Source organism: Choloepus didactylus, chromosome 19 (genome assembly GCF_015220235.1).
Source record: "Choloepus didactylus isolate mChoDid1 chromosome 19, mChoDid1.pri, whole genome shotgun sequence".
In the NCBI taxonomy this organism is placed as follows: domain Eukaryota; kingdom Metazoa; phylum Chordata; class Mammalia; order Pilosa; family Megalonychidae; genus Choloepus; species Choloepus didactylus.
This window is the reverse complement of record NC_051325.1, coordinates 20837390-20849845: the sequence shown is the minus strand read 5'-3', so window position 1 is coordinate 20849845 and position 12456 is coordinate 20837390. Positions and strand designations below refer to the sequence as shown.

At 35.6% G+C, this 12456-nt stretch overlaps 1 protein-coding gene across 6 annotated transcripts in view; it reads right to left on the bottom strand.

Annotated features, from left to right (window-relative positions):
* The window catches only part of TASP1 (taspase 1), a 656132-nt gene that overhangs the window by 369667 nt on the left and 274009 nt on the right, over positions 1 to 12456 (bottom strand). For 5 of the 6 annotated variants that reach the window (XR_005213130.1, XM_037811849.1, XM_037811846.1 and 2 more), the window contains exon 13: positions 12252 to 12325. Coding sequence is in view for 4 of the 6 variants with exons in the window: in XM_037811849.1 (XP_037667777.1) it covers positions 12252 to 12325 (74 nt within the window). In the remaining 2 variants the exon portion in view is untranslated. Of the gene's footprint in view, positions 1 to 384; positions 875 to 12251; positions 12326 to 12456 lie in introns of those variants that run through there. The other variant, XM_037811850.1, reaches the window with a different exon arrangement.

The following is a 12456-nucleotide window of genomic DNA, read 5'->3' as shown; positions in this document are numbered from 1 at the left end:
AATTAAAACACCAGCTGGAGGTAGGCTGAGCTATATTTGCTCACTCTGGGAATGCTGCTTTTACCCACAGCGAGATCTTGCAGCTCCGCCTGCCCTGGGGGGTGGGGACTCCTGGTGCAGTTCTGCAGTTTTTACTTACAGATTTTATGCTGCGATCTCAGCCATTCCACCTAATCCAGGTTGGTGTACGATGTGTGGACAGTCACAGTCGTCCCTCAGCAGTTGTTCCAGATTATTTACTAGTTGTTCCTGGTTGTTAATTAGTTGCTCCAGGGGACTAACAAAATTCCATACCTCTCTATGCCACCACCATCTTGCTCCTCCTCCTCCCCAACCTACTTTTAAAAGAAAAAGTACTCAGAAAACACTGCAGGTCCATCTCACATTGCACATAAAGCAATTTAAGTTGTGATACTGTCAAGCTGTAGACCTCTAGTCAGACAGCTTTCTGAAAGGGTTCCATTATGACCATATTGACCTAAATTGCAGATTTGGAGGATCTATTCTTATAGCTCCAGTTTTTTTTTTCCCCCTGTCTTCTGGGATCTCTGAAAATTCACTTCAGTTAGTTTATATTCACAAGTTAGAGTTATGTTTTGTCAGCATGTAATAACCACTACCTTGGACCACAGATACGATCTATAAGGGAAGGCACATATTTGCCCAAATGTTGGGTGCCAGGGGGAAAGAAGGTGACACTATAAATCAAGCTCCCAGCTGTGACTAATGACTATGTAATGGTGTAGAGACAGAACAATTAATGTTTTCATCATTTATCATGCTACTATAACAAAAAAATGTTTATTCTCTTCATTCAACCCACTGTTAGGGGAGCAGGGTAAAACTTCAGGAGGCTCTATTCTTATTGTAGTCACTGTAAATGGAAGCACAATTACAGAGTAATTGGGATGTGCAGTCCTGAAAGAGTCTCTAACTACCAGCACCATCGCTACCTCAACCACCACCACCACCACCACCACCCATCACAATTAATGTAGCATTTATTACATACATTTTAGTTACATTATTCAGTTAATTTTCATCATGCTATGAAATCAGTAATATTGCCACTTTAAAGATAACGAAACCAAATAGTCAGAATTGTAACCTGCCCCAGGATATAAAACATGGGGCTGCAGGATTGAAATCAAAGTCTAACTCCAAAGCTCATTATCTTGATTGTTACATCACACTGCCTCTTTACACATGGTCTTGCTACTTTATTTTACACTTTTAAAAATCAGAGGTATAATTTACATATAATAAAGTACACAGATGCTAAGCAAATAATTTTGATGACTTTTTAAATTAGATTCTTAAATAATATTAAATCATAAAATTTGTCATTTTAATCATTTTTACATGTATAATTCAGTGGCAATAATTATATTCACAATATGTGCTACTAAAATTTTTTCCATAACTAAAACTTCATCATCATCCAAAACAAAATCTCTTTATCCATTAAGCAATAACTCCCCATTCCCCCAGCCCTTGGTATGTCTAATCTACTTTCTGTCTCTATGAATTTGCCTACTCTGAACATTTTATATAAGTAGGAGCATAACAATATTTGGCCTATTGTGTCTAGCTTATTTCACTGAACGTAATATTTTCAACATGCATCCATGTTGTAGCAAGTATCAGAATTTCTTTTCTTTTTATGGCTGAATATTATTCCATTTTATAGATATACTATATTTTGTTTACCATTCATTTGCCATGGGACACTTGAGTTGTTTCTACTCTTTGCAATTCTGAATAATGCTGGTATGAACACTAGTGTACAAGTATCTTTTTGAGTCCTCATTTTCAATTTCTTTGGGTATATACCTAGAAGTGGAATTATCAGGTCATATGGTAATTCTATGTTTAACTTTTTGAGGAACTGTCGAACTCTTTTGCACAGTGGCTGCACCATTTTACAATGCCACCAGCAATGCATGAGAGTTCCAATTTCTCCACAACTTCACCAACATTTGTTATTTTCTGTTTCGTTTTGTTTTTTTTTCAAATAATAGTGATCCTAGGGAGTGTGAAATGGTATCTCATTGTGGTTTTGATTTGCACTTCCCCAATGGCTAATGCTGTTGAGCATCTTTTCATGTGCTTATTGGCCATCTGTCTAACATAATTTGTTAGATTTATTCCAGGTCATCTGAGAATAACAACAGTTTCACCTCTTCTTTTCCAACTTTTGCATTTTATTTCTTTACTTGCTCCAAAGCACTAGATAGAACTTCCAGTAAAATACTGAATAGAAATGATGAGAATGGATCTGTTCCTTGCCTTGTTCTCATTATTAGGAAGAAAGTATTCCATATTTCACCAGTTGGTATGATGTTAGCCATAGGCTTTTGGTAGATGTCCTTTACAAATTGAAGTAGTGTCCTCTGATTTTCATTGTTTTGTAGTTTTTATCATGAATGGAAGTTGAGATGATTATGTGGTATTGAGATGATAATATATATGATTTTTCTCCTTCATTTTGGTAATGTGGCAAATAAAATAGATAGATTTTTCTCTGAAGACTTTTTTGAGGTATAATTCACTACCATAAAGTTCATCTTTTTAAATAAGTGCTCAATTCAGTGTTTTTTAAGTATACTTAGAAAGTTGTGCAACTATGTAATTCAAGGACATTTCCATCACCTCAAAAAGAAACCCTATACCCCCTGGCAGTCACTCCCATTCCCTCTTTCCCCAGCCTCTGGCAATCACTGCCTACATTCTGTTTCTATGGATTTGCCTATCCTGAACATTTCATATAAACGGAGTCATACATTTGACCTTTTGTGTCTGGCTTCTTTCACTTAGCAAAATATTTTCAAGGTTCATCCATGTTGAAGCACATATCTGTACTTCATTCCTTTTTATGGCTGAATAATATCTGGTCGTAGGATATCCCATATTTTGTTTATCTATTCACCAGTTGACAGACATTTGGGTTGTTTCTACTGTTTTGCTATTACAAAAGATGCTATTATTAACATACATGTACAAATTCTGGGGTGGACATATGTTTTCAATTCTCTTGAGTTTATACCTAGGAGTGAAATTGCTTGGTCATAAAGTAACTCTATGTTCTAATTTTTGAGGAACTGCCAAGCTGTCTTCTAAAGTGGCAGTACCATTTTACATTCCCACCAGCAATGCTGAAGGTTTCAATTTCTCCACATCCTTTCCAACACTTATTTTCCTTTTGATTACGGCCATCCTAGTGGTTATGAAATGGTATTTTGTGGTTTTGATTTGCATTTTCCTAATGACTACTATGTTGAGAATGTTTTTATGTGCTTATTGGCCACTTGTATGTCTTCTTTTGAGAAAAGTCCTTTGCCCATATTTAATTGGGCTATTTTCTTATTGTTGAATTATAAGAGTTCTTTATATATTCTGAATACTAGACTCATCAGGTATGTGGTTTGCAAATATTTTCTCCCATTCTGTAGACTGTCTTTTCACTTTCTTGATGATATCCTTTGAAGCAAAAAGTTTTTAATTTTAATGATGTCTTGCTTTTATGCTGTTTATTTTGTTGCTTGTGCTTTTTGGGGTCATAGCTAAGAAAACACTGACTAATTCAAGGTCATGAAGTTTACTCCTGTTTATTACTAAGAAATTTAACTTCAGCTCTTACGTTTTGATCTCTGGTCCATATTGAGTTAATTTTTGCATATAGTATGAGGTAAGGGTTCCAACTTCATTATATTGCATATGGATATCCAGATGCCACAGCACCATTTATTTGATATTGATGGATCTCTGAATGTTAAATTACCTGTGCATTCCTGGGTTGCAGGGTGTGTGGGTGTGTGAGATACAGCTAGATTTCTAATCCTAAATGAATTCTTAATTTATTGAGAGTTTTTGCAGATATTAGTCTCTAGTTTTCCTTGCTTATAACATTTTTTTAAATTTGTTACTCTTGCCTCACAAAATGTGTTCAAAAATATTCCTTCTGCCCTGTTTTTCACAAAGAACTGGTGTAAGATTGGTATTATTTCTTGTTTAAATGTTTGATGGAATACACCAGTGAAGCCACCTGGGCAAGAAGTTTTCATTGTGAGAAAGTTTTGTTAACAAATTTAATTTCTTAAATATATGGCTATTCAAATATTCAATTTTTTGTGTTAGTTTTAAGTTGTTCTTTTTCCCAAGGAATTTATGAATTTCACCTAAGTTGCTAAATTTATTGGCATAAAGTTATTCATAGTATCCCCTTGTTATCCAATTAATATCTGTAGCATCTATGACCCTACACTGATGTTCCCTTTTCTTTCTTAATATTGGTAATCTGTGTTTTTTCTCTTTCTTTCATCAATCTTCCTAAGGTTATAACAATTTTATTAATCTTTTCAAAGAAACAATTTCTGGCTTTGTTGAGTTTTGTCTATTGTCTATTTTCTATGACATTTTTTTCTACTTTCATATTGATCATTTCCTTTCTTCTCTTTATTTGGTTTGAATTTGTTCTTAAAGCTTCTTAAGATGGGAGCTTAACTCATTGATTTTAAATCTTTTCTACTATAAGCATTTGAGGATATGATTTCCCTTCTAATGCTTAATTGCATCCTATAATTTCTGGTATGTTGTTTTCCTTAACATTTAGGTTGAAGTAATTTCCAAGATCTTTTGTGATTTCCTCTATGACCCATTAGTAATTAGAAGTGTTGCCTATATCCAAATATGTAGGATGTTTGTAGATATCTTACTGTTACTAATTTCTAATTTAATTCCATTTTGGTTGGAGAATACACTCTGTAAGATTTCAATCTTTTGGAATTTCAGACTTGTTTTATGAACCAGCATTTGATCTATTTTGGTGAATGCTCCTTGTGAACATGAAAATAATACATATTCTGCATCTGTTGAGTGTAGTGTTCTGTAAGTATCACTTAGGTCAAACTGGGTCATAGTGTTGTCCATAGCTTTACTACTTTTTATTCTACTTATTTATTACTGAGAGACAGATGTTAAAACTTCAAACTTACGACTGTAGATTTGTCTATTCCTTTAGTTTTCCCAATTTTTGCTTCATTTATTTCAAAGCTCTGTTACTACGGTCATGCAAGTTTAGGTTTTTATGTTTTCTTGATCAACTGACCACCTTATTATTAAGAAATGTCCTCTTTTATCTCATAAAGTTTACTTTGTATCATATTAATATAGCCACATAAGCTACCTTACTCTTAGTGTTTGAATGCTAAGTATCTTTCCTAAACTTTTACTATCCATCTTTGATATAGGCCCTTAATTATGCATGCATTGACCTGGTAGCATGATTTTGGCATATTTTTAAACTATATAAATGATGTGCTATGAAAAAAATTATATTCAAAATGTATTTCCTATAAACAACTTATAGTTGGTCTTCTATTTTTTACCCAGTCTGAAAATGCCCACCTTTTAAATAGAGTGGAATTCAATATAATTATTGATATGGTTGAGTAAGTCTTTTGGTGCTTTTTTCCTGCGTTTTTCTGTTCATCTTTTCCAGCCTATTTTTTTTTTGCTGAGAATATTTTTAGTACTTCCTTTTATGTCTTGTGCTGATTTTTTAGCTTTAACTTTTTGTTATATTCAAATTTGTTACTCTAGAGAATAAACATCCTTAACTTATGACAGTCTACCTTCAAATACTATTAAACAACTTTACAAACAATATAAGAACCCTACAGTTGTATAATATTTTGACCATTTGTTATTGTCCTATCGTTTCAGATACTCTCTTCAGTTTCTATTCATTCTCCTTTTTGTGCTTAAGTTTGGATAATTTCTATTATCAAATTCTCAAACTCACTAATCGTATTTTCTACTCCAGTATGCTGTTGAGCCCATTAAATAAATTCTTTGCATCTGTTACACTATTTACATTTTAAAAAATAGTATAACACTTTTTTATACTATTTTTTAACCTTCATTTTCTGTTTATTCCAACATCTGGGTCACATGTGGGTCATATATATAGTTTAAAAATTGTCTATTGACAACTTAAGTATGAATCATATTTTTCCCTTTTTCAGAGGACTCACAATTTATTGTATGACAGACAATGCATGAAAATGACATTTCCCTTCCTCTGTAATAGGACTCTGAGTCACTCTAACGTGTAGTTAAGCTGGTTCTGGGCTTTGTGGCAGTTTAGATTCATTTTACTATTGGCTAATATTTTAAGACATCGATCAGGATTTTCCCTTAAGCAAAGGTTTGGGATCTGAGCCCTGGTGAGACTCAGGAGACTTCTCTATGCCTCAGAGTCCAGCTGCCAGTAATCAACAGTAGAAGATTTCTCTTTGTTTATAGCCCAGTTGCCAGCTTTCTAGGTTACTCTTTACTCCTATACTCTCCTTTAGCATTCTGTGCCATGGGATTTCTCTTCTCTGCCATCCTGGCCCCTGACTTCAGTAGCACTCTGCCTTGGCTTTGATGAAAGACCAGTACACCTTGGGTGGATTCTTCTCAGCTCTTGTGCTTTATCCCGGTCTTCTGTTGGAACTGTCATGCACTTGATTAAGGGCCAATTTGCCACATGGAGATGTGTCTCAGCTCTCCTACTCAGCCCCCAGTTTTGCTTGGCCATTGTCATTCACCTGGTGAAAATCCCATACATCTTGATGATTCTCTCTCAGTTTTTTGCTCTGCTCCAAGCCTTTGGTGTTCTGCGACTCAGTGAAGGCTTTCTAGGGAGGAACTGGTGGGAGGTGCAAGATTAATCCTATAATACCAGCCCACACATGGAGATGAAGAGTTCATTACAAATTTGACTGGTTTCTCTTTAAGCCCATCCTGTGTCAGCGTCACTCCTCCTCCTGCTGCTCCCCCACGGAATAATGCAGTTAGAGCATTTTCTCTTCTTGGAAGGGAGTGCCCCTTTCTGGAATTTAGTTCATTTAGGTTTTTCCTTGTATATTCAGCTCTCTGGTTGATTTTTTAAAACCTATGATTTTATAATTTATTCAGTTTATTCTCAATTGTTGGGAGTAGGAGCAATAATCTCTTGTGATTTTCTTCATCTTAAATAGAAGTGGAAACCTCCTTTGCACTTCTTTTGATAACTCACTCTTGTGTTCCTCAAGTTTTATATTTAAGTCTTCCTCTTATAGCTTTATTTGAGAGGTAAATTAAACCTAGCAAAAAGCTCTCAGGAATCTCATCTGAATTAATCCTAATAAATAGACATTTATCGAGATTTTCTAAAAGCTCTGGAAACCATCTTCATGAAAACAAAAAATGGTAGCTACTACACTTTGATTACAAAAAATCCTACTTAAAATTACATGGTAATATATCTGCTTATGTAATCTGAAATTCTAGTTTAGAATTTTGCAGATTGGAAGCAACATCAAGGACTTATGAGGTCCAGGTCATCTGTATTCAGATAGATACAGTTTCGCTCCCTTGTTCCCATCATACTGTCCTAGTTTCCTAGCTGCTGTGACGAATACCACACAATGGATTGGCTTAAACAACATGAATTTATTGGCTCGCAGACAAGTTTAGAGTTTAGAAGGTTTGCTTCTTCCTGAGGTTCGCAGTGTTCTGGCTGGTGGCAATCCTTGGGTTCCATGGCTTTCCTGTCACAGCAATATCCTCCCCTTTCTCATCTGGGTTCTGCTGATTTCCTGCTTTTCTGTCTCCTCCTCATAGGCTTTCTCTTTATAAGGCCTCCAGTAGTAATAGATTAAGACTCATCCTGATTCAGCTAGCCACACCTTAACTAAAAATAACATCTTCAAAAGGTCCTATGGTTCACAGCCAGAGAAATCAGATTAGGATTAAGAACATATTTTTTTTTCCGGGATACACAACTCAATCTGCCACACATACCGCATCCCAAGAAAGGTTTAAGGCAGAATAAGGTTTTCATATTCTCAATTCACAGATAAAGCATCTGATTCCTGACAGACAGAATGATACCAAGTGTCACAGTGAAAAAAGAGTAGAGAGGGATCTCAAACTCTAAATTCCTGACACTGCACTCATTCCAATACTTATTCATTTCAATTACAAAACCCAAAGAACTAACTGAATATGCCAAGAATAGAAATCTTGGCAAGACCTCATGAGAGCTTCTATTTGGAAGACTTTACAGCATGAAAAAGGAAGAATATTAAGATCAAAATGTAAACATCACTGAGTCACAATCCAGTGCCCTGTGCTTTCCCTAGATTAGAAGCTCCACAATGACATGGGCAGCATCTGTTCCTGTCTCACAACCATGTGCTCAAAATATGTCACAGTGGTTGGCAAAAGGACAGAGGAACTTCAAAAATAAAAACAAATAACTGGGTAATACTCCAAAAGACATTTTAAGTTAACAGCATCTTGATAATCAAAGAGCTTAACCTGTCTTAGATCCAGGCTCCAGCTAGAAAACAATAAACTGACTGTAGAGGTACTTTGCAAAATATTTTTGAGATGTTATCATCTGAATAGTTTTCAGTCAAACCAGTCAGACACCCAAAATGAAACAGTTTTGAGGAATATATCCATTCTTTCAATGAAGGCTTGGTATAAGGTATAAAGTCATAACATCCAAAGATGTTTGGGGATTTTTTTTTTTTTTTTTTTTTGGAAATTTTTGGTTTGAAAATAATTTCAAACTTACAGAATAGTTCAAGAACAACCATAAACAGCTACCCAGATTAATCTATTATTAGCATTTTGCTTCATTTGCTTTGTTATTTGCTATCTATCTAACCATCATCTAGCCACATAGTATTTTTTCCTGAACCACTGAGAATATATTGTATATTTTATGGCCTTTTACCCTAGATAACTTCAGTGTGTATTTCCTAAGAATGAGGATATTCCCTTACATAACCACAGTACAGATATCAACTTCAGTAAATTTAACAATGATACAATATTTTTTATTATCCATATCCCAATATTGTGAAGTGACTTAATAATGCATTTATTGCATTCTCCCCCTCCCAAATAGGATCCAGTTTAGAATCAGACATTGCATTTAGTTGTCAAATGCCTTTAGCCTCATTTCATCTGGAACATTTCTACAGTCTTTGTCCTTTATTACACTGATATTTTTGAAGAATATAGTCCCTTTTTTCTTTCTTCATAGAATGCTCCTTATTTTAGATTTATCTGATGTTTCCTCATGATCAGATGCAGGTTATGCACTTCCAGATGGAATACTGCAAAGGTGATGTTGTGTCCTCTTCAGGGCATCACATCCAGAGCACATGATGGCCATCTGTCCCTCACTGATGATGTTAATTTTGATCACATTGTCAAGGTGTTGCCTGGTTTCTACATTATTTTATTATTATTTTTCCCTTGCAACTAATAAGAAATCTGGGGAGATACCCAAGACCATAAAATATCCTGTTCCGCTCAAAGATGAATTTTTATAACAGCATTTTCACTATGTTATAAGAGACTCCAACATAGCAAAAGAAACCTAGGCTCACTTATTACATTTGAATAAGTTCCATGCCAATTTTAACATGTTTTTAGTACAGTAGTCTATGCATATTGGATATTTATTAAAAACTGTTCATTAACTGTCTGCTCTCTGGGTAGGATATGCGCAGTCTGGTTTTTAAATCCAACTGGTTTCAATGCCCTAATTTCAGTTTCATAAAGAGAAGTTCTACAATTTATTCTACAGAAGGGATTTAGAAATTAAATTAAATAATATAATTTCAAGAACATTCTTTTTTTAAAAAAGAAAGAAATTTGTTAAAGTTCTATTTATTCCAATTACTTGTGGATCCTGGTTACAATGATATGGACTATTATCCACCCTTTTCTAAACAGTATGAGTTTGAAGCAAGCTTTAATTCAAGGTCTTAACTTGGATTAAACCACAGGTAGCTTATATAAAGTGTTCAAATAGCCAGGTGGCTTTAGTTTCTAAGTTTGGTAACAAGTACAAAGAAGGTAGTTTTTGGAAAGCAGACAAAATTTTTTATTTAAAGCTTTTTTAAAAAAAGTTTTTAAAAAGTTTTTAAAGATGCTTCCTTACTCATTTTGCTACCATGGCTCTCAACATTATGTGAGAACATGTTTCACAAACCAGTAATCATGCAGAACGGTATGCCACTAATTCAATAATTCCTTTGTAGAAGTCAGGAAACCAGGGTGGTGTGGGGGATGGGCAGAAGGAGGCCAGAGGCTTACTCTTTTAAAAAGAATCCGAACTTTGCTATAGCTCTCCTTTCTCTTTTGAACCCAGCCTCTAATCTATAACTTGGTCTTACTTGCAATGTGATAAAAATCCAGCCTTTATGACAGAAGAGATGATTTTTTGATCAACAGAAGTCAGCAGCCAAAACATTAGAGAGAGAGAGAGAGAGAGAGAGAGAGAGAGAGAGAGAGAGAGAGAGAGAGAGAGTGTGTGTGTGTGTATGTGTGTGTGTGTGTGTTGGCGGGGAGTTCAGAAAAGCATTTGTGGTCACAGACTCACAGGAGGAAGAAAAGGAGAGGGATTAACTCTCTCTGCAAGGAAGGTCAAGAACATAATTTACAAGTGAGGCAAGAGGAGCAGCTGTATCTGTTGGCCCAATCAAGACTACCAGCTGGCAAATTTCCCAGCAATATGAAAACCTCGTCCACCAGATGTCAAGCAATGCAACTGGAGGCCAAACATCTTTGGGCTCAGTGCAGACCTCTTCACTCTCTTTACTACCCATATTTCATGTTAAATAGTAAGGTGTCTTCCACAGGCCACCAGCAGAGATAATGAGAACATTTCCCCACATGGAACTTAACACGACCACATCCGGCCGGACCGGCTTCAGTGCTCAAGTCCACCTCATACACTTTCTTTTGCCAAAAAGCAATTTAAGTTCATAATCAACACGTAAGGGGTGAGAGAAACTTAAATGGCCGGAAACTTTCTTGTAGGTTATCAAGCTTATTTGATATTTGGGAACCATTTTTGTCACTGGGATGAAAAGAATGTTCTGAAAATACTTATTTGAATAACCATTTTCCTACTCATTATTTTAACCTGTGCTGTTCAATACATTAGCTATATATAGCCATTTAAATTTAAATTGGTAAAATTTAAAATCAGTTTCTCAGTCATACTAGTCACCTCTCAGGTGCCCAATAGCCAGGTATAAAACATTTCCATCACCACAGAAAGAAGGACAAACATTTTTTTTTCACTTTCCAAATTAGACAGTGATGCTCTAAACCCTTAAATAACCTTTAAAATGAGCAATTATAATTTCCCCTTCTATATACTATGAAACAAAGCATTCTCTTATGAAATAGGTCCAATAATAAAATATGAATATTGTATCAGGTAAGGGTGAGAGGTGGTATCTTAGTAACATTTTCACAAATATAAATCAGCTGTCAAGAAATGCTCTTGTACACTGTTCTCCCTGTCTATAAAGCTACTACCTTGCTGGATAATATGCACAGGTCCATCTGGAGGGGCAGTATGTGACACATAATCAATACAGGAATCCTTCATTTGTTAATGATTCAATTTATATCAGAATGCTTATATTAGAAGTTTCCTTACTTTACTAATATGACATTACAAAATGCAAAATAAATCATGTCCTTTAGAAAAGAGGCTGCCCAACTTCACAGCTTTCCAAGTGAATATCATATGCCACAGCTGGTTCTAAAAATTTTATGAACAAGTCAGAACATGTGGCCAAGAGTAAATAAAATCCAAAAATTATGCTTTCTACTCTCAGGCTCAACCACCATGCAGCCAAAGAGGCTGGGTAGCTCAAGGTGACCCATGGACATGACTTCTGAGTAGGCCCACAGTGGCACAAACCTTTGACAGTGCCCATGAGGACACTCTGCTACGGCACCACAAAACATGCTGGAGCATGAGCCAGGTCCTACTTGCAGAAATATCAGCCACTTCTGCCCTCACCTGTGCAGGATTGCAGTCCAGGGGCTAATCTTACTTTGCCTCAGTTTCCTTTAGCTCTTTCTACACTCCTTGCAAAACCACCTATGCCTTTCAGGGCATCAGCTTCACTCCTATTTTCTCCTCCAAATGCTATTTCCTCTTTTCTAATTATTTTCAGTGGGAAAAAAGAGAAAGATTAATCCCCTCTGGTCTCCCATCCAAACCAAAAAAGAACTGCTGTTTTCCTTCAGGTCTTTATTCTTAATCTGATTCTCATAAAGAACATAGAAACTACTGCCCAACAAAGACTGAAAGAATTCATTCGGATCAACTTAGCCAGTTAGAGGTTCATGCAATGGCTACAAGGTTTTCAGGTTATGACCTAGTTTTTCCCACTTACCTTGGCTTTCCCATCCTGGGCAGACATATATCCAACACACATGCTCTCCGTTGTGTGGCTCCACAGAAATTCCACTGCCATGGAAGAGAACACAAATAGGCACATTCAGATCACAGATGGAAAATAAATCTTTGCTTTTTAATAGAACAGTTAAAGATAGTTTTATATTTAACACACTCAGTTCCCCACTTTCCATTTGCTCCTT